The sequence below is a fragment of the Mus musculus genome, chromosome 1, assembly GCF_000001635.26.
Source record: "Mus musculus strain C57BL/6J chromosome 1, GRCm38.p6 C57BL/6J".
NCBI lineage: Eukaryota > Metazoa > Chordata > Mammalia > Rodentia > Muridae > Mus > Mus musculus.
Window position 1 is genome coordinate 82,625,139 of NC_000067.6, and position 23,601 is coordinate 82,648,739.

Below are 23,601 nucleotides of genomic sequence, written 5' to 3' on the forward strand. Positions count from 1 at the left end.
ATTTCTGCATTTTTGGTGATAAAAGGCAGAAGGAAAACACAACACGCGGAGAACCCCCACCATAGCCACAGGTTCTGACTGCAGATTAGGAGCAACTGCTTCTAGAAAGAAACTACTTATGCTGTAGGCATCAATGCTCAGCTCTGAAGGTGGCTTGCAAATTTCAGAGTTCGTGTGAGAACTCTGAAATTTGCAAGCCACTTGGTGCCAGAGTTCTCACAGGAACTCTGGCACCAAGTCTGAAAGATAGGGATGGAAAGCACCATGAGCATTCTCAGTAATGTGGTAAACACCGCATTGGTACGGAGCTCCTGACACAGGTACCCTGGGAGGAAAGAGTTATGAAGATGCTCTCTTCATTCCCTACATGTGAGGACCCAAGGCCCTTGCTGTATAGCTCTTGGGGCTTCTGACAACCCACGTAAAGTTTGGCTGTGAGAATATCTTTAAAACTCCAGTTTAAAACATCATTCAAAACTCCAGGCTCTAGGAGAGAGGTTCTCTTCAGTGTGACTGTTCTCACTTTTATCTTTCCTATTCAGGCTGTTTGACTCAGACATTTTGAAGTATGTTTTCATGACTTAAACATGTTATCTTTTTCTACTTCCTGTTTTAAGCACAAATCACTAAGAATATATCCAAAGCCATTTCTTTGAAATTTATAACATTTATTCGTGTGTGTGAGTGTGTGTGTGTGTGTGTGTGTGTGTGTGTGTGTGTGTGTGTGTGTGTGTACATGTGTGGATACATGTGTCATTGCAAGCATGAGGAGGTCAGAATACAACTTGTAGAAGTGGGTGCTCTCCTACCATGTGGGTCATGAGGATTAAAACCAGGTTATCAGGCTTGGTAGAAAATGCCTTTTCCCTCTGATCAATTTTCTCTGCCCTCATATCTTTTCTTTAAAATTTATAGGTCACAATCCACAAACCCACTTCACAGCCTTCATGCTACCTCTGGCTTTCTACCTGGGCTTTTACTCTTCAAATACCACATGTTACAAGGTATAGACACTAGCATTAGAAAGTGAAGAACATTTCAGAGATTTGCGTACCTACAAGAGACTCACTACCCAGACTTTGAAACACAGTCAGCTAGAAATGTCAGCTGCTGTCTCATTGATTTTTGTGTCCCATATTCTGAAGAGGCTTCTTATAAACTCCCCGGCTTCTGGGGCCTGGGTGTCTGGCTTAAGAACACTCTTCTTATCGAATCTTTCCCTGAGGGCTAGCTACCAAGGGCAGTCTTTACCAATCCCACAAGAATGAAAAGTGTACCTGAGAAGGTTCTCAGCCGGCCTTGTTCTTGAATGTCTGATACTTGTTTGAGGTTTCTGTTCAGTTGGTTGAGGACACAGTAGCAAGATGAGAAATTAACCCTAACACATGCATTTTTTAAAAATATTTTTTAAATTTTTATTTATTTAATGTATGAATGATCTGCTGCATCTACATCCACAGGTCAAAAGAGGGCATCAGATCCCATTACACATGGTTGTGAGCCACCACGTGTTTGCTGGGAATTGAACTCAGGACCTCTGAAGAGCAGCCAGTGATCTTAACCACTGAGCCATCTCTCCAGCACACATTTTATCTTGTACTTTTATCGACTCACCAACATCCTACCACTCCATCATTATTGCCCCATGTCCTTCCTGACACAACATAAGATATGTAGCAGTAATAATGTAATTGGCACTTAAAGTGACTAAAACAATTCAAGAAACTATAGTAAACTTCATACGAAAGTCAGCAAACTCCCATTTCCAGAGATTTCCTAGCCTGTGATAGAATCGGACCATTTCTTCAGAGATGAAATGTAGCGGCCTTAAAAGTCAAGTCTACCATTGTGGATTTTGCCTGCGGTGTCCTAGAGAGATGTCTGCAAAGGAGGCAGTGCTTGCTGGAGGGTAGAGAAGCTCTCAGCACCACTGTGATCACTAAAATACGCATTCCACTCTCAGTGCCCAGAGCATTTGGACATTCCAGAGCAGGACTGCAAGTTAGCGCAGTCCTCAGCGCTGAGACATGCAGCTGCCCTGGCTTCTGAAGAACGGAGCAGGGAGAGTCTCGCCATCTTTACAGATCGGCTTTCATGAATGACTGTGATGTCTAGAACCTGTCCTAGTCACTAACCTAACCTTCTCTAAAGGTCTTCTAAGTGCAACTGCACATGTGGAGAGATGTCAGATAAAAACATGGCATATGCCTTCAAATCCAACAGTGATGGCATCTCTGTGGCGAGAAGACAATTTGGTGTGCCTTTGTTGTTCTTTCTGTAGTGGATCTTCCAAAACTAACAGTAACGCCTAACCTTCTGAGCCAACTTGAGCAATCAATCCCTATTTTAGCAATGACAACAAAATATTTTTGATATTAAGAAAAGAACAAAGTAAATATATGGAAAACATGAAAATACAAACCTTCCAGGGGACTCCCAGAGATATGCTGCATATGGAAAAGCCCGGTGACAGGAAGTTCAGCTGCTTTATGTTCTAGGTTATCTGCAGGTTTGGGGGTTTTGTTGTTGTTTAGTTGTTTGGGTTGATTTGGGTTGGGTTGGGTTGGGTTGGGGTAGGTTTCGTTTGGTTTGTTTTTTTTTGTTCTGCCTACTTGTATGTTTTATTTTAAACTTGGCCATGCTATGGCCATGATGGCAGCCCTTCCATCTGGGGAAGCCCATGTGCTTCCCCATGATTTTCTGCCTGTCTCTAGGCTGATATGTTATCAGTATCTTCTGAGGGTTTTCTGGTTTTTTTTCAGGAGACCAATATTTGCCAACATTTCACTTTTCATGACTGTTCTTTCATTCGTGGGTCTGAGTGGGGTAGAGTGCCTCTCGTTCACTCTCCCTAGAATTGGGAGGTCTTATCTCACAGACGTAATCAATGTGGAGTGATGGTGACATTATCTTGACCACTTTCTGTACACAAGAAGATTGGTTTAAAATATTGGCACTAATGTCCTGTCACTCATAATAAACTGTGGCCTCCGTTTCATGTTCTCAGAACAGTTGCCAGGTATTTGGAAGAGATAAGCTCTTTGCCCAAACGAGAACTGTGGGTGGATGTCATTCTAGAACTCTTCATTATGTGCTTTTTGAGGTGAATAGTCCTCCCCAGCACAAGGGATCAGCACCCCCAGCAAGTTAGCCATCTAATCACCTACTCCCTGGCACAGTACCACTCTCAACCTTGGCATTACCAATCCCTGCCTCTCTCTCTCTCCCCCTCTCCCTCTTCCTCTCCCTCTCCCCTCCCCCTCCCCCTTCCCCTCTCCCTCTCTCCCTTTGAGGGGACAATCCCTGCCATCCCTTCATCTATCCCTTTGACATTGTCCCCTGTTCCTGGTGTCCCTGTCTCTTCTTCCTTGTTAGTTTTATCCCTCATTCAATGAGCCTTCAGTGTACTCAATAATATGCACCCTCCACTCTCTCGATTTGCTCCTTTAGAAAAATAAACTTGCTTAAATTCCCAAAATCTCCATGCAGCCAAATGAGGCTGCCTCCCTCTGGTCCTTGAACTCTGTACTCCTTATGGAATGTCTCCCAGTTCACCCTCGCATCTCATTTCCACCTTCCCTGCTTCTGGTTTTTTCTTTCTCAGTGATTATGGTGAATGTGCTGGGCACCTTTACATGTCTGTTGACTGCTTCCTCCTGCTGGGATAAATTACATGTGCTCATATCTAAAATATTCCCTATCACACAATATACATTCAGTAAATAGTAACTGAATAAGTGATGATGTTGCTACCAGGTTTGTTGACAAATGTGAAGTCAGAAAGTAGGAAAGTGTGTGTGTGTGTGTGTGTGTGTGTGTGTGTGTGTGTGTGTGTGTGTATGTGTGTGTGTGTGTGTGTGTTTGTGTGTGTGTGTGTGTGTGTGTGTGTGTGTGTTGTGGGGGCTGGGAGGAAGTACTTTTAAACTGAGAATATCTGTCATCAGGTCATTGGTCCCAGCAGGTGATTTCTTCCAAGATCTTGTTTAAAAGCCCCGAAAGCACCCTCAAGCACAGAGAGGAGCCCCTGCCAGCTAGATTGCTTCACATCTCACTGCCCAGCTTCTCTCTCTGAGGCCACATGCATTTGCTGCAATCCCTGTCCACTTCTCCATAGGGCACATTATACATTTCTTTGCCAGACCTACCCCCACCATCCACACTATGTTCCAGGGTCTTCCTTCCTTAACTGCTTGGGCCCATGAAGTTGTGGGAGCTAAGGGGATGGTTTTCCCAGTTCCGTCTTTCCCCCATACTGTGAAACTGGTCAGAACATAGAAGTGTAAGTGTATGACTTCCCCTGAGAAGGTGAACTGAGTCACACCAAGAGAGACTTGCAGTCAATACGTGTATGTTCTAAGTGCAGCTATGCACCAAACAGACAAGGGTGGGGGGTAGCAACTGCTTTGAGGATTTCGAGAAGAAAGGGGTGAGCTATGAACAGCTCCCAAACATGCAAACTTATCCCAGTAGAGGACTAGACGGGGTGAAGGGGCTGCCGCAGCCAAAGTACCATGTGGAAAAGCACAGGAATGTGACTGAGCAGTCAGCATCATGGGCGGGGACAGCACACAACACTCCATGGGGACACAAGCCACCAAGACACAAAATAACACTCCCAGTTTATGAGGGTAGACTTGGCACTAACAGCCGATCATGATAAGCAAATATGCTTAATTGAGGAGTGGCATGATTCAATCTGGAGAGTTCATTTTGGGTTGCTCCCTATCTCCAGCTAGGCCATGCTTTTCAAACTTAATTACTATCTTACCGTCTCACAGATATCACAGGGATTAACAGTAACACTTTTTGAAATGAAGCTGTTTGTTCTTAATACTTGATATGTGAAGAATTTTACCAAAGTGTGATCTGGGGGGATCCCTGGCAGATGAATATTCTAAGTATTTATTCAAGTGCAGTACTCAACCTGCATGTCATTAATGGATCCCAGAAGAGTAAGGTTACTATATCTCAAGTATAATGAGGCTGAGAGTAAACTATCAGAAAAGAGGGAGCATTTTCTAAGTCACAATTCTGTATGAACTAATGCATGTACCTATATAGTACCTATACCTATATAGTTCATATACTAAATCTATATGAACCAATGCTACCATGCAAGCATGTTGCTTAGAACAAATCATCTCAACAAAGTATATCACATATAATAAAAGGCAAAATTCAGGGCATGGGGATTTAGCTTGCCTAACATGTATGAAGTTCTGGGTTCCATTCCCAGCATCGCATAAACTGAGTGTGGTGGTGCACAGGTGTAACCCCAGCCCTTAGAAGGTGGAGTTGGTGGGTAAAGAAGTTTGAAGCAAGCCTAGAGTACATGAAACTTTAAGGACATTGAAATAGTATACACACACACACACACACACACACACACACACAAAGTGCACATACATACATATGAATAGAATGTATTCTAATTCTAATTCAGGGTTTCTTGTCCTTTATGAAGAGTTATGCCCACAATTTCTTGGCTTGTGCCCAACCCTACACAGCCTTCTACTCAGATAACATCACCTATGCTCTTCGGGAAGAAGAGGTTTGGCAGTGTAGTAAATCGCTTTGATGGAGCCCAGTTTAGACACAAATGTACGGATGCACCCTGGGTCTCTACACAGGCCAAGCCCTGAACAGAAAGGTCAGTGTCTTTCCAAAATCTCCTCCAAACTTCAGTGTGCTTGTTTCCAAAAGACAAATAGAAAGATCCAGTCTCCAAAGAAGATCTGGACTGGTCCTGGGATGAATAGGAGATGGGAGATGTCAAGGCCATCTCAGCACCCAATATCTCAAAGCCACTGTCTCCCATCAACAGCCACGGAGGGACCCCTCAAATCTGATGTGTCTGTAGAAATTCTTGAGCTTTAAGGCTTCTTCATCAAGTGCCTTAATCGTTTTCCTTTTAAAACTTTCCTCTGTCTGCTCTGACTCTATGTTTTTTTTCTGCTAGGAAATCAAAGCGGAGTTGGTAGTTTTCCAAATGGAGAGAAATACCTTCTAAGATGAACTTAGCCTGTTTAGTCATATTAGAAAACAAGCAATACACTATGGGACTTCGGATGTAAAGTAGAAGACATATTCTCTATTTGAGATAAACATTTTATTGTTCTGGGCTTGCTTTTGGAGTGCTAATTTTGATTTTTCAGAAAAACTGACCTAGATGGGACCTTCAACTTTTATGGTTAATTTTTAGCAAAGTAAACCTTGCACAGAGTGAAAACATAATAATAAAATACCCTTGGCGTGAAAAGCAGGGGACTAAAGCACACTCCTCCTGGCTGCTCCTTCCCAAGTTCTGCTCCAGGGGGAAGCCAGCTTCACCTCCACACAGCTATTTTACCTCCATTTGATTTGTTTTCTCTCTCTCCCCGCCCTCTCTCTCTCCACTTATCTGTAGATAATCCTCAGAGAGGGTGAGACCTGAGGAGCCACTCTCCCTTCCATGACAGGGTGCTGACAGGCCCCTGTGCAGCTCTTGTGTGTGTAATCACAGCTTCTGTAAGTTCAAGACTGGAAGAGCCCTGACATGCCCAGAAGTCAGCGTTCCACACTGCTCCACACCCTACTCCATCTGACTCTTTCATTCCTTCTGTTCCTTTCTCCATAACGTTCCTCGAGCCTTGGAGGGAGTGATAAAGATGTTCTATTTATGGTGGAATGTTTAACAGTTAAATATTCGCTATATCTGACTCATTATAAGCCTCTGCCATCATGGCTGATCAAAGGTGACAGCAAATAAAAAAACAAACAAAAAAACAAAAAACAAAAAACAAAACCATTCTATAAGCATAAAGTTGGCTGTCCATTAGGCAATTGATCAGCTGCATCATGTCCATTTAACAAAACAATAGCAATAGTTTTCCTATCAGGAGCTGTCATCTCTCAAGTCACAAGCTTAAGGCTAGCTTTACAGTAACAGTTATGAGTTCTTTCCAGTGATGAGTGGGCATAAAATCCAACCAGAGAGCAGCTGGTTACCACCATACCAGATTTGCTTCTGTGATACCAGTGGGCCCATCCTGCCTGGCCAGTCAGTATTACTACACTCAGGATCAACAACTGAGGAAGACTGACGGTGTGTTCGGCCTTTTGACGTTGTGACATGATGTTTTCATCTATAAAATTCACACTGGAGAACTGTACAACCAAGCTAGCAAACAAAGCTTCAAAAAGGTCTCTTAATATATTAAGTGCATTTGCAGATGGCTTTGCATTGGGTCGCATGCAGCTCACAGACTGTGGGCTGGACACACCTGTAGACCTAGAGTGTCTCAAGAAACTTGGATGCTTTAGTCCTGGTCAACAAGCAAAGTTTCCTTAGCAGCTGACCAGTGCAAAGGAGCACATAGGTACACTTTAAAGGATTAAAGGGCATTATTTAAAGGATTTTCTGAAAGACCTAAGGAACCAGAATCCCCAGAAATCCACTCCTTAGTTTGGATTTTCTACTGCTTGGTGCATTCAAGGAAATTTTTGTTAGGATTTATTCATTCCTGAAAACAGTGTCAGTAACATGGTAGATTTTCTTTTCATGAACCCCATAGTACATGAGCTTTCTTTACCTCTTAAGAAAAAAGAATCTCAGACGATAGATGATAAAGCCAATAGTGTTTCACAAGTAGAGCTAGGGAGGTGAGGGAAAGCAACTATGGCCCCTCCCCCCAGACTAACCTGTGCTGGCCAGTGGGACTTTCTCTAGACTGAGGGAAATGAGAAAGGAACAACACACCGACTCTTTGTACTTCAGACTCCACATGCCCCACTAAGAATGGCTGGGATCAAGAAATCCAGTGACAATCTCTGGTGAAAATGTGGGCAAAAGGGACCTTTACCCACAGCTAGTGAGAATCTAAACTAGTTCAGCCATTATGGAGATCGGTAGGTACGGAGATTTGTCAACAATTAAAAACAGAACTACTGTAAGACCCAGCTGTACCATTTATGAGAATAGTATACCCCAAAGATTGCATGTCCTACCACACATGGGCTTGCAGATGCACATCTACTGCTGCATGGTTCGAGAGACTAAGGAAATGGAAAAGATGGGTGGATCCTGACAATGCGGTGCACGTTGGAACCATATCGCATGTGCACACAGGCATTATGGTCAACTGTGAGGAAAACTAAAGTCATGAAAATGGCAGAGAACAGATGGATCTAGAAAGTGTTCTCTTAACCAAAGCAACAGGCTCAAAAAGAAAAACATGTAATGTTTTCTCTCATATATGGACCCCAGCTTATAAGCCTATATGCATGTGTGTGTAGGGGAGTGCATATGGTATAGACCATGAAACTAGGAAGGAGAAGAGGAGAGATTTGGGGGAAATGGAAAGACCTAGAGGACACAGGAGATGTGAGAGCAGGAAGTGGGGAATGGGTGGGAGCAGACAGAGGAGTACAGGGAGATGGAGGTGACAGAGGTTGAGGAAGAAGGGACACAGAATCAACAAAACAACATTTGATTGAAAAGTCCATAGTTAAAAGCATGCCAGTTAGTTAGAAGGGCGGACAAAATACTCACAGGAGGAAATATGGAGACAGTGTGGAGCAGAGACTGAAGGAAAGACCATCCAGAGACTGCCCCACCTGGGGTCCATCCCATAGACAGTCACCAAACCCGGACACTATTGTGGATACCAGAAAGTGCTTGCTGACAGGAGCCTGATATGGCTGTCTCCTGAGAGGCTCTGCCAGAGCCTGACAAATACAGAGGCAGATGTTTGCAGCCAACCATTGGACTGAGCTTGGGGGGGGGGGGGGGCTGCTGATGGAGGATTTGGAGAAGAGACTGAAGGATCTGAGGAGGTTTGCACCTTCATGGGGGGAGTTGAGTTCCCCACCCCCCACCAGAACTCCCGGGGACTGGACCACCAACCAAAGAGTTCACATGGAAGGACCCATGGCTCCAGCCGCATATGTTGAACATTAGTGGGAGGAGCAACCCTTGGGCCTGATGGTGTTTGATGCCCCAGTGTAGGGGAATGCCAGGGCAGGAAGGCAGGAGAGGGTGAGGAGTACCCTCATAGAGGCACGGGGATGAGAGATGGGATAGGGGATTTCTGAAGGGGAAACCTGGAAAGGGGAAAACATTTGAAACTTAAATAAAGAAAATATCCATTTTTTAAAAGAAATTTTAAAAAATTAAAATTAAAAAAAAATCTTAAAAATGTTTTAGGGGAAAGAGAAGCTGGAGCCCACAGTAACAACATACACCTCACCCCTTGCAGTAACACAGGGCAGGACCAACGCGTTTTTACCAAAGTGTGGGCGAATTCAGATTGCTACCTTCTTTGTCAGAATCAGTCATCTGCATGCTTGCTGTCAACCAGAAAATCCAAAGCGGGTGCCTGGGTTAGCTGTCTAGACGAGAGCTATCTCCCCAGGCAGGAGCTGAAGGATGGGAAGTGTGGCAGCTTCAGTGGTAATGGCTGTGGGTGAGGCAGACAGCCACTCGCTAGGTCCTTCCTTGCCCGAGGGCAAGCTGCCAAGGCTGCGGGTCACTGGGTGGAGGCCAGGCTGCGGAGAACAGCTGGTAGGGCCTGTCTGGCACCGCTCGGCTTGGACTTGCTCAGCTCTTCTTTTCACATACAAAAACCATTGCCTCGGGCCACTGGCCGGGCACAGAGACTGGCACGGTCAATCATTTTAATGCAAAATCAACAGCCCTGCTCAGTAGAGTGTGAACCAGCTTCGAAGATGCCAACTTCCCCTCCCACTGACCCAGGCTAGCTGGATGCTCAGAGAGACAGAGGGGTCAGGAGGCCACCTCCATATCATGAGCCAGCAGAAATGAGGCATGCCATGGTCAGAGACGAGGAGGAGGAGGATCTGAAATTTCTTTTCTGTTAATGAAAAGGAAAAATGTCCGTCCTGAACGCGCCCGATCTCATCTGATCTTTGAAGCTAAGTAGGGTCGGGCCTGGTTAGAACTTGGATGGGAGACAGCCTGGGAATACCCCATGCTGTAAGGTAAAAAAAAAAAAAAAAAAAAAAGGCCTTTCAATAAACGGTAAGAATGTATGCACATTCTCGTTAGATCTCTTGTTTATTATTTTGTCCCTTACGTGTATGATTGTGTGGGTGGATGACCCATGTATGCTGTACTGGCAGAGGACAGAAGAGAGTATCGGATGTCCTGGAGCTAGAGTTCCGAGTGGTTGTAAGCTGTCCAGCATGGATGCAGGGGACAGAACTCAAATCCTCTAGCAGAGCAGCATGGACTCTTAACCTCTCAGCCATCTCTCCATCCCCAAATACTTGCTCATTTTAACAATGTATAGGTGGACTGTGTGTTGTGTTAGAAGCGCGGCTCACGTCCAGATGGACCTACACCAGGCCAAACAGTTCCACATGAGGTTTCAGAAGGAGAGAAGAGAGAGATCGGGGGCGGGGGGGGGGGGCGTCAAAGGGGATCTGCCTTTTGTTTGGATACTGGCGTAGCTGCTTGCAGGTAAAGGTGAGAGGTGAGCCTAGTGGATTCTGGGAATGTGGGTGGTTGCCTTGGCAACAGATGTGCGGGGTGGGGGGGGGGTGGCAGGGGTTCCTGTACCGATGTGTGATGTCATTGGGTTCGGAAGCCGATCTGCAGTGCAGATGTCAATACTGTGGAAGTTGAAGCAGAGACCATCCGTGCCACCTAGGCAACGGCCGAGAAGTAATTGACACTTGTTCGTGCACTTTGCCACCTATCAGTATGAGCGTCAAATATCACAGAGATTTCTTCTTATTGATTAATTTGTTTATTTTACATTCCAATCAGAGCTTCCCCTCCCTTTCTCCTTCTAAACCCTCTCTCTCATCAGCCCTTACCCTATGCCCCCCTCCCTTTCTCCTCAGAGAAGGGGAGACCTCCCATGGATATCAAAATTCTTGCTTGGCATATCAAGTTGTAGCAGGACTGGGCATCTTCTCCTATTGAGGCTAGACAAAGCTGTCCAGTTAGGGGAAAGGGATCCAAAGGCAGGCAACAGAGTCAGAGAGAGCCCCAGCTCCTGCTGTTAGAGGTCCCACATGAGGACCAAGCTGTCCATCTGTTACATATATTACCACAGAGATGTCTAGCCAGCATTTTATTAAATAAATAAAATTGTATAGTATCTGCACTTGTGTGCAAATAACAGTCGGTTAATCAACTAACATACATGGTGCTCTCTAAGGATACTGGTAACAGATGTTATAATTCAGTTGTGGAATTAACAAAGAATTTCCAGTCTCATCTTTATTCTAGAAGTCAAGGCCAGTTCTCTGGCACTGGATAAACTTGGGAGGAAATGTCGGGGGGGGGGGGGGGGAGGACATGGCCAGTTTAGACCGACTGAGGATAAGACCAGACAGTCACATGGCTGTCCTTTGGCACACAGTCTTGTGTAGAACAGAGAGAGGGGAAGTCCCCAATGCCTGAGGCTTTACTGAGTGCACAGCCTTCTACAGGCCACCTTTGACTGATCCCTCTTCCTCTATGCAAACCACCACAAGGCAGATCTTCTTTCTTTTATTCTTTGAGGTCGTAACATAACTACATCATCTCCCGCTTCAGTGTCCTCTCTCCAAACCATTCCATATACCTTTCCTTGCTCTCTTACAAATTCATGGCCTCTCTGTTCACTAATTGCTACATGCCCCAAGACAAATCCTGATGCTTTCGAGTGAGGCAACTAGGAAGCCCTTGCCAACTGACCCAGAGCTCCGGTTAGAACCTGAATTGATAACCCGCAGGACATACATGTGGCCAATGAAGTTCTAAATCATCTGGATTCTCCACTGGGAATGCTTCTCTTGCTTTCTGAGGCCCTCAAAAGAATGATTCTTCCAGGTGAACGATTTAATATTCAACATGCTACAACATAATTCTGGCAGCTTTCTGATTCCAAGGGAGAGAGAGTATTACTGAGACCTTCCTATTCTTAACCTCCTGGAGGCTCAATATGAGGCCACTGAGGAGTACTTTGCTGTCGAAAAGGAAAAATCATAAAAACGTTGTTTGAGAAATAACCATCGCTTGTGTTGGTTTAATGATGGCCTCTGGCCATAGGGCTTTTTAAGGACTTAACTTCTGAATAATAATTAATAGGTTGTATCATTAATGTGGTCATGGTGTTTCGACAATAGGTTCAAAATACTCAAAGAAACTATGGCCTCGGCACCCTTTAGTCCAATAATCTAGTGATCCATTGATTGAAACATACTTGCAAATTTTAAATTGTATTTAAAGAAAAATGCCAAAAGTGAAAAGACTGTAGCTTGCATGCAAGATCACCTCTGGGGGGCCCCATGCCAGGCCCTCTCCATCATCACAGGCTCCTGAAAAGCTGCCACAGAGCTGCCCTTACTGTAATGTTGAGTTCATCCAGTCAGGTGGAGAATCCAGTAGTCTGCAGACGATCACGTACTCTGAAGTCCCAGCCAGCATGAGCGTACAGACACAGGCAGGACACACCCTAACTGTGTGGCTGATTCTGGAGTAGTTCTGATAACCCAGGCACAGAGAGACAGCTGTTGGCCCAGCTGTGGAGGCACAGCCACAAGCAGACAAGAATAGGGCAGACACATGAAGCGAGGCTGCGGTGGGCTCACGTAAAAGGCCTGTCCATTGCGTTGGCTCCTAGAAATTCTCTCCACACCTTCTAGTCAGCAAGTCAATTGAGACTCTGTGTCCATCTATGAGTGTTAGGATTACCAAGAGTCCATTATTCCTACTCTAATTTCTGCCTGTAGCATGCAGGGATGTAATGAAGTAGATGGTGCGGAACAATTTGGTTAAATAAGTGGATAAAATATATATTTCTATGAAAACAGTATAGAAAAAAAGAATGAAAATAAAATTGAAGGCTAGAAGAGTGGCTCAGTCCTAGAACTCAAGACTCCAGTACCATCTACAACATAGCAACACAATAATAGTTACCATTAATAATGTTTATATAATATTATTTTTGTAATAATTTTGTAGTTGAAAGAAAGTTTTTCTTCCAAAAGATGTGTCTGAAACAGCTTTTTTAAAGTAAAAAAAAAAAAAACATATCAATTGAGATTAAATCATAAGCCTGAAGAGATGTCTCAGCAGTCCAGAGCACATTTTGTTCTCCCAGGAGACCCAAGTTCAGCTCCTGGCACTCATGTTTGGACTTCATAGCCACCTGTAACTCTAACTTTAGGGAGTATATTTCTGGCCTCTGAAGGTACCTGCACACATGTAGCATACATTTACATACACATATATACATATACGTGTCCATATATACACACATAGAAATGTCTTTTTTTAAGTGATGATAGCTCTACTATAAAATCAAAGATCTCCTAGATATTAGACAGCTTTTAACTTCTGCCATCATTAAGAACCTTAAAGAGAGGCTGGAGAGATGGCTCAGTGGTTAAGACCACTGGCTGTTGCTCTTCCAGAGGTCCTGAGTTCAATTTCCAGTAACCACATGGTGGCTCACAACCATCTGTAATGGGATCTGACACCCTCTTCTGGCCTGCAAGTGTACGTGCAGATGGAGTACCCTACCCATAAAATAAATTAATAAGACTTTTTTAAAAAAAGAAAAGAACCTTAAATAAAGCAACAATCTCCTAATAAGCAAGGATTCATTTCGGTTTCCTACTTTTAATGCTGGAATTAGATAAAAATAAATATATGCTCATTTGGTTTTGAGTGATGTCTGTCTGTCTGTCTGTCTGTCTGTCTGTCTGTTGTGTGTAGAGGTAAAGACAGAAAGAGGGGGAGATCAACAGAGCCAAAGGAAAATGAAGGGTATGTGGAGATTGCATCAACAGCAGTTAAACTTAAATGGGACAATGTAAGACTGCTTACTGGACTGCCTTTCAACTCTCAAGAGGTCTTACTGCTTTGATAAAAATCTCTCAGTCCAAGCAAGTAACAAATAATTCAGTTTGTGTCGGTCTTAACACGTTAGAGTTGCCAACGGCTTTGTCTTCACCGTAATCATAATTGTCCATGAACCACAGAGACCTAGAGCAAGCACCTCGGTCACAGCAGAAACCATAAACTTCCATCCAATGAGCCCAGCATTTGTTCAGAATATGTGGCACGATTAGGACATTGACATGAATGACACTGGGAAGTTCCTTCTCTCCTGGAACACTGAGCCATCAGAAAAAGATACATTAAACACGACAGGAAACTATAGAAGCTTTATGAGAGTGGATACAAGAGGAGTTGTAGCCTAGACCAAGGGAGTTCAGCATGGACACTCATGCTCAAGCTGGAGTCGAAAGGTTTCCAGAGTGAAGGCTGAACAACTCTTACTCAAAACAAATAGATGATGATGATGGATAGGTAGATAGGTAGATAGGTAGATAGATAGATAGATAGATAGATAGATAGATAGATAGATAGATAGATAGATAGATAGATAGATAATAGGTAGATATACAGACAGACAGATAATAGATAGATGATAGATAGATAGATAGATAGATAGATAGATAGATAGATAGATAGATAGATAGATAGATAGATAGATAGATAGACAAAATAAGATTGAATTAAGCCTGCCTTGTGGCCCCATTTAATAGTCTCAGGTTTAGAGGAGGGCCAACATGTCCCCTCCCCTTTCCCTAAATGAGATGAGGATTGAGGCATCTGTGGCTTGAGAGAGGCAGAACTTCTTGCTATCGCTTGAGGACAGGGGCCAGGGCCCCCTGGCATACTCTACTTGAGGACAGTGGCTTGGAAACTCCAAGCCTATGATGTCAAGTTCATTCAGAGACAGGGTTCTCAGCCGTGAGAAAGAAATCACTAGCAACGAAGAGGTCTTGATGAAAGAGACTCCTGAGACCTAGTCCCAAGGTTTCTGATTCAGCTGGTCATGGGGCAGAGATGGGAATCTGCCGTCCTGACAGCTTGCCAGATGACAAGGGCGTTCAGGCAACCCATTCCTAAGAAGAGTGCAGTTGAATACTTGACTGATAGGAATATAGACAGTTAAAACACTAGGAAGGCAAGGTTGAAATAATTAGAATCGGTTCTTATCACTACAGACGCCTGTGACCTGGAGACTGTGGGTGTCTCAGCCAGGTACTTTTCATCCAAGAGATCACAATGCATGAATGGGGTAAGGGCAGGAAGTGTGGAAATCATTTCTCACCCTCTTCTGTGAATGGCAGAAAAGCCTCCTGTCCTAACCTAAGCAAATACATTCAGTTCATTAGATTTTGAGACCTTTTTTCCTTTAAGTTGCACAAGTAGAATTCCCTGTTTTCTTTCAAATTTCCCTACCATTCTCCTCAATAGCTCATCAATTACCAGTTGATATTGTCAATTACCAATTATATTTTTCTATAGGAGCAAACTAATTGGTAGTTAATATTGATAAAGATTCATGTATGACCTTAGAATATATCAGGTGTATTAAAGTACATATTAAATCTACTACTTACAATTATTTTTCTCCTTGCTTTTCTGTAGATGGCTAATATTTTTTAGAGTTGATTTGTATGTGTCAAAGTAACTAGATAGAAGTTCCCTAACTCAGTGATGTGCCTCATTTTCTATAAAAGAAACATCATTCTGATACCATCATAAAGACATACAGTGGACATCAACATCTTTTGCTTTTGCTTTCTCTGTGTAGCCTTGGTTCTCTTGGAACTCACTCTGTAGACCAGGCTGGCCTTGAACTCAGAGATCTTCCTGCCTCTGCCTCCCAAGTGCTGGGATTAAAGGTGTGCACCACCATTGCCCGGCATCTGGACATTAATATTCTTATACAAATCTTGAATGCTATTTCAGGGAAGCAAAGCTTAGAACCACATGTAGAAAATGGTATGCATTCAACTGTCACATATGAGATATGGTGCACACAGGAAAGCCAGGTATTGAATCCAAATCTATCTGCCTGCCTGCCTCTCTCTCTCTCTCTCTCTCTCTCTCTCTCTATCTATCTATCTATCTCTCTCTCTATCTATCTCACACACACACACACATACACACACACACATTCTGCTGAATCTAAAAATATGCCAACGTTAAGCCACTTCTCACCTACAACAATGGCAGTTTCATATAGTTCATCTTTTTGTTATCATGGAAAAGGGAGAGGGTTGACCAACTTCACCTTTCCCACAACTAAACTGCCTAACTTCCTAAGTCTGATTTTTAAAAAGTGACACTTTTATGTCATTTGACATTTCTTCTGTGATGTTTTTCTCTATTCATTTTCGTTGAAGTATTGCCATAATGTCATGCGGATCATGATTTTGGTGTCCAAGGTTCAAAGCACAGAAAACAGTTCGCTATCCACCAACTGTCCTCTTCTGCTCTTCCCAGGGCTGTGTCTGCAAAGGCAAAGGACAATGCCTCTGCGCGGGGACCAAAGGGGAGAAGGTAAGAAGAGAACTTCTCGCCGCCTCTTCACAGATGCCTGAGTCGGTCACACTTCGCCCTTCTGTAGTGGAGATCATCATCCAGTCCCCTAAATCCACCTTTAAAGTAATTGTATATAAACATTAACCTTAAACAATGTTGAAAGCTCCTCCGGCTACCTTGTGTAAATACTGGCAGCCAGACTGTAACTCTCTTGGCTGAATAAGTAGCAAGTTGGCAGAAAAAGAACATTTCTATGAAAGCCTCCCTAGCATACTCTATATTTATAATGTTGCTAAACATGAGAGAAGAAATTAAAACAACTTGATTCTCTCGCTTCGATGTAAACATTGAAACCCGCAACGCTGTGCCGCTGCACTGGAACAAGACCGCCCCCTGGTGGCGAAATTGGCAGCAGCCCTGTTGAAACAAAAATTCAAAGCTCCATTGCAGAATTCAAGGAAAAAGAAGGCTGTGAAATCTCATCAGTTCGCTCCATTAACTCACAATTTATGACAATTAAGGCAGAGGCAGAGCTAAAGTATTTTTTTGTTTACAAACCTCTTCTTCCTCGGAGGTATTAATTAATCGTTCAACAATATGAAAAGTAACTCTTAAAATTACTTCAAAGAAAGCACATTTTGAGCTATCTAAATAAGACATTTATATATATATATACATATATATATATATACTTATAGGATAATTTCAATACTTATTTTATCTATAGGTAATATATGTATAACTCACTTGCACTAGGGTCCGCCCCTCTCCACCTAAGCTGTGAATGAATGTAGCATGTTCATATTTACTCTGGAATGTCTCTCTTTGTACTTGAACTTGTATCCAGGCATATGTTGAGTCCCAGTTGTATGCATGATCCAATTTAAAACATGAGAGTAACTAAATGGTAAGAAAGCTCTAGTAAATCTCTTTATTTTCTGTTTATTGGCTGTGCTTGACTTATATAAGCGTAAAGTAGCAGACTTCTGATCTTTTCTGTTGGTTTATTATTTATTATCTGTCTGTCTATCTATCTATCCATCCTTCTTATCTGTTTACCTATCTATTTATTTATTGTACTTGCCCACTGTAACAAACTTGATCAAACTAACTAATGGCCTTGAGTGTTGAGGATTGTTTCCAGTATTCTGGTTCAAGAGGATGTTTTTTGTTGGTGAAACTCTATTTCACTCACTTCTACCAGGCGCTTCCCCACAGCATCATCTACGGTCATTCCGCTCAGACTTTCTGCTATGTTGCCCTTGGTGCCTCTCCTGAAACTCCTATGAAAACAGCTGGTTGAGGGACTCATTCCCTTATAACAAGAACGCTTTTGAGTCCACGCCTCCATGGTATTCTATTTTCCTTCCATCATTACTAAAATCTCAAAATACAGCTTACTCCTCATCCTCACCATCTCTATCCTTCAATAAACACATTCCACTAATCTTAACTTTCTATCAAAACTGCTCTTTCAATTCTCGGTCCCTGTCCTTCTAACATCTATCCTGAGTAGGTCTACTGTCTGGCAAAAGTCTCTAAAGGATATGGGCATCACTCTGAAACCTATGGACATATATTAGTAGACAGTGGCTACCCTTGGAGCTGAGTGCTAACTAGTGACCCCTTGATGCAAGGGAAGAGCATCATTGAAAGGAGAAGGCTGTGCTGTGGTAGTGAGTGGTGCTGGATAACTGCCGCTTAATTCTGGATTCTTTTTGGTTTTAACAGGGGGAGAAAGGGGTTCCTGGTTCCCCTGGATTTCCTGGCCAGAAAGGATTTCCAGGTCCTGAAGGCTTGCCTGGACCACAGGGACCCAAGGTATGTGGGCCTGCAAGCTTGACAAACCCTCTGTCCACCTAACCCATCTCCATGCCCACCACATAGGCCACTGAGACCGTACAGAGAATCTCCCATCTGGCAGATATAAAACAAATTCTTGGTTTCCTGTCCTAGCTAAGCATTCACCCAGCTCACCCACCCAGGCCCTGTGTAGTTTCTGCCTAGGAGTCTATCCAAACACCTCTTACATGGGGGGGGGGGGGGAGGCGGTCTTTTGCCCTTTCACCTCTGCCCTTTACACTCCCCCACCCCGGTCTTGGAACCCCTTTGGTGTTGGCTTACCTATCTTAGTGTTGAAACATACAAGGTTTGCTGGCACACAACTCCATCTAGATTTTTTAGGTCCCCAAACCAAAGGATTTTCATCCTCTCCTTGTCTTTTCTTTTCATCGGGTTCTTGAAAGAGTAGTTCGTGTGATACCTGTGGCTCTCCTGCTTCTCTCCCCTCAGCCAGAGCCACTTTGCCTTTGGCTTTCTTCCCTGAAAACAATCCTGCGAACTTCACTGGTGACCTCCAAATGACCACTGTGAAGTGTGCTTTGGGGTCCTTACCTGATATAAACCTCTGCTTTACTTCAGATTGTGTGGATCTGTCTGCCTTTGTTTTTGGAAGTCCCCTATCCCTGATTCTATTCCTGTCTCCCCATCCACCCATTCCTTTGTGGGGTCTGTTGAGCACCGGGCAACTATGGTTTATAGCAGGGCCTGCCGGGCTCCACAAGAGGATTTACTAAATAACTGTGAACCACTAGGTCGGCATACTGTTCCTTCCAACTGGGGACATTAGCTAGCCAGACACCTGGGCTGTCAGGCACACAAACTCACTCCCCTGACTACTGACCTCCAACAAGCTGTGAACTAATAAGCTATAAAAAATAATTATAATTGATCTCTGTGGAGTCTTTTAAAATCCCATGCTGTATTGACATGCACATTAGAATAATACACACAACACTTAAACGATGTATTTTCTACCTGCCAAGCGCTGGCCCAGTCATCCTTCCCTGCTTTTCATTTTCTCCTCACTTCGGCCCCACGATGCCAGTACACAGAACTCAAGAGGACCTTTGTGTTTAACACTTTATTGTAAAGGATGCACATGAACAGACAGGCAAGGTCACAGGATGCACTGAAGGTGCTCTGGCAGACACCTCCATCCCCTGGAACTGAAGCACCTCACTCTCCAGGCACATACATACCCATCAGCCCAAAGCTCTCTGCAATCACCTTAAGGCTGGAATGCTTGCAGAGCTTTCCTCTAGGAAACAGGATCCATTCCTAAGCCGGCCTCTGCTCCCCCTGCTCCTTAGACAATGGGGTTGCGGCTGGAGTTTTAAGCTTCTGGGGGGGGGGGAGTGACCAGCTCCCCACCCCAGCCAAGAGCCCATCAAAAACCCCTTCATCAACAGGCGGTGGTGGTGAATGCCTTTAATCCCAGCACTTGGGAGGCAGAGGCAGGCAGATTTCTGAGTTCAAGGCCAGCCTGGTCTACAAAGTGAATTCCAGGACAGCCAGGGCTATACAGAGAAACCCTGTCTCGAAAAACGAAACAAAACAAAACAAACAAAAAAAAAACAAAAAACAAAAAAACAATGTGTCTCTTGGTGTGATGAGGGATTCCAAGGGATTTGGGAACTCTATAGGAGTCAAATATTCGGGCGAGAGAAAATCTTTGTGCCCTTATCTCTCTGGAAGAGTGAAGGCGCTTAGGGGGAATAAATGAAGCTCTGAAGACAGAACCAAGAATCTGTTTGCTACACCACAGTAACTAAACGTATACTTGGGGTTTGCGAAACAAGTCTGATTCCCTGGCATTCTCCATCTTTATCTCACCCATGGCAGGGCCCTTCTCTCCTTCTCTTCTTCTGATGCTAGGATAGGGAGATGGCACAGGCATGAAGGCCTGAGTTCAGATCCCAAGCACCTGTGTGAAAATCAGGCACAGCACTGAGCCTCTGCAACCCCTGGGATGGGAGCAGGGAGACAGACAAGTCCTGGAGCTCATGGCTGGCCAGCCTGAGTCAATAAACTCCTAATTCAGTAAAAGACTCTGAAAACATAAGGTGGAGAGCGATAGAGGGAGACACCCTGCCGCCAAATCTGGCTTCCACATGCACACATGTATAAAACACACACACACAACACTGTGCACACTTTTAAAACTCAGATTGTGGGCTGAGTCTGAATTTTCCGTTGACTACTTTGAAGAATTGGGCTTTACTTCACTGGTAATGGATCTCTGGCATGGGAAACCTGCAGGTAGATTAACTGAGAACTCTTTATTATTATTATTATTATTATTATTATTATTATTATTATTATTATTATTATTAGACATTTTCTTTATTTACATTTCAAATGCTATCCCAAAAGTTCCCTATACCCTCCCCCTGCCCTGCTCCCCTACCCACCCACTCCCACTTCTTGGCCCTGGCGTTCCCCTGTACTGGGGCATATAAAGTTTGTAAGACCAAGGGCCTCTCTTCCCAATGATGGCCGACTAGGCCATCTTCTGCTACATATGCAGCTAGAGACATGAGATCTGGGTATACTGGTTAGTTCATATTGATGTTCCACTTATAGGGTTGCAGATCCCTTTAGCTCCTTGGGTGCTTTCTCTAGCTCCTCCATTGGGGGCCCTGTGTTCCATCCAATAGATGACTGTGAGCATCTACTTCCGTATTTGCCATGCACTGGCATAGTCTCAAACAAGACAGCTATATCAGGGTCCTTTCAGCAAAATCTTGCTGGTGTATGCAATAGTGTCTGCGTTTGGTGGCTGATTATGGGATGGATCCCTGGGTGGGGTAGTCTCTGGATGGTCCATCCTTTCGACTCAGCTCCAAACTTTGTCTCTATTACTCCTTCCATGGGTATTTTATTCCCTATTCTAAAGAGGAATGAAGTATCCACACATTGGTCTTCCTTCTTCTTGATTTTCTTGTGTTTTGCAAATTGTATCTTGGATATTCTAAGTTTCTTGGCTAATATCCACTTATCAGTGAGTGCATATCAAGTGACTTCTTTTGTGATTGGGCTACCTCACTCAGGATGATATCCTCCAGATACATCTATTTGCCCAAGAATTTCATAAATTGATTGTTTTTAATAGCAGAGTAGTACTCCATTGTGTAAATGTACCACATTTTCTGTATCCATTCCTCTGTTGAGGGACATCTGGGTTCTTTCCAGCTTCTGGCTATTATAAATAAGGCTGCTGTGAACATAGTGGAGCATGTATTCTTATTACCAGTTAGAACATCTTCTGGATATATGCCCAGGAGAGGTATTGCTGGATCTTCCGGTAGAACAATGTCCAATTTTCTGAGGAACCGCCAGATTGACTTCCAGAGTGGTTGTACAAGCTTGCAATCCCACCAGCAATGGAGGAGTGTTCCTCTTTCTCCACATCCTTGCCAGCATCTGCTGTCACCTGAATTTTTGATCTTAGCCATTCTGACTGGTGTGAGGTGGAATCTCAAGGTTGTTTTGATTTGCATTTCCCTGATGATTAAGGATGTTGAACATTATTTTACTTTTAAGACAGGGTTTCTCTGTGTAGTCCAGATTGGCCTTGAACTCACAGAGATCTGCCTGCCTCCAGAGTGCTAGGACTAAAGGTGTGCACCACCAAAGCCCAGCAAGGACTCCTCTTCCATATTATTTTCTATACTTTACTCTGCTCGCTTGCCCTCAGTGCCTCTTTAGGAATACTCTTTAGGAATTTAGGAATTCCTAAATTCCTCAGTTGCAATGGTAATTGTCATCACCGTAGTGCTTCATGTGGATTGCATGATGTGCAAATATCCCATAAAACCAACGCAGAAAACACCTGTTATGTCATGAAATCTTATTTTCAAGCAGAGCTTATGGATACAGCTCCAAAGGAGTATCTGACACAGAAACCATTCAAAACTTGACAAAATATTTTTCAGATTTCTAAGCTTCCGTTCTACGTGATATTTTCTGCATGAGAAGATTTACAACTGGGAAGTAAATCCTGAAACCCTGTCTTCTTGTCTGCCCTCTGCATAACACAAAACAGCTCCCATCGGGGGACGGGAGGAGGGGGAAGACATGATCTTGCACCCAGGAATTCCACCTCAGAAGGGAATGGCTCACTTTGGCCCTGACAGTCCAATCTCAGAAGACTCTGTAACAGCCTTTTGAAAAGAAAAGAAAAGAAGAGGAGAGGAGAGGAGAGGAGAGGAGAGGAGAGGAGAGGAGAGGAGAGGAAAGAGGAGAGGAGAGGAGAGGAAAGAGGAGAGGAGAGGAAAGAGGAGGAGAGGAAAGAGGAGGAGAGGAAAGAGGAGAGGAAAGAGGAGGAGAGGAAAGAAAAGAGGAAAGGAAAGAAAAGAGGAAAGGAAAGAAAAGAGGGAAAAGGAAAGAGGAAAGGAAAAGGAAAGGAAAAAGAAAAGAAAAGAAAAAAGAAGAGGAGAGGAGAGGAGAGGAGAGGAGAGGAGAGGAGAGGAGAGGAGAGGAGAGGAGAGGAGAGAAGAGAAGAGAAAAGAAAAGAAAAGAAAAGAAAAGAAAAGAAAAGAAAAGAAAAGAAAAGAAAAGAAAAGAAAAGAAAAGAAGAGAAAAGAAAAACCTGAAACTGCAATGACGACAAAAATAGCTCCTGAACAATGGCGCTTTCACAACAAGCAGCTTAGTTAAAATATTCTCCATTTAAGGTTATTTGCTATAAAAGGGGGCCTCAACCCAAGATTCACTACGTGCTGGAAGCAGTATCGTCTCTGGTGCACGCAGTCCTCACTGTTAGTTATTTACTCTTATGTGCCTGGCACATCTCGTTATGAAGTGCCTCTGCGGCACAGGATCTCCAGTCTCCTTTGCTATCGTAACTCTGGTATTCTTCCTTATCAGAACTCAGCAGCTGCTTGGCAAACGTGGGTCTTTTACAGGCTCACAGCACTTTTCCAGTGCAGGAGAACCCCAACAGAATCCTGTTAAAACGTAGCTTGTGAATCAGTATGCCTGGGAGGAGGATAACGGGTGGGACTGTTTGAGACTTTCTTACTTGCAGCAAGCTCCCAGGTTGATGCGGAAGGCACTGCTCACTGGTTCCTGATCCCACTTTGAGTAGCAAAGTTTTCCATGCAGTTTTGTTTGTCCCTTGATTAGAAGCAGCCAGCGATCATCAAACTTTATCGACACCAAAATAACCACGATAGCAAAGCTGTTCCGCGTGGAGATTAGACAAAGTCCAAATGGTTTTTGCGGTACTGACTTTTCCTCTTTGCACTTGGATCTAGGGCTCCCCAGGACTTCCGGGACTCACTGGCCCCAAAGGCATCAGGGTAAGTATTCAACCCATCCATTCCAATTGTTGGCTGAGTGCTCTTCTTCTAACGGTAAACACCATTCAAACATCAGGTGCCTCGTGTCTGCTCCACAGATAGAGTCTGAGAACAGGG

At 43.8% G+C, this 23,601-nt stretch overlaps 1 protein-coding gene across 1 annotated transcript in view; it reads left to right on the forward strand.

Moving 5' to 3' along the window:
• The window catches only part of Col4a3 (collagen, type IV, alpha 3), a 135,139-nt gene that overhangs the window by 38,218 nt on the left and 73,320 nt on the right, over positions 1–23,601 (forward strand). The window contains exons 2-4 of the mRNA NM_007734.2: positions 16,301–16,357; positions 18,071–18,160; positions 23,440–23,484. Coding sequence (NP_031760.2) covers positions 16,301–16,357; positions 18,071–18,160; positions 23,440–23,484 — 192 coding nt within the window. The remainder of the gene's footprint in view (positions 1–16,300; positions 16,358–18,070; positions 18,161–23,439; positions 23,485–23,601) is intronic.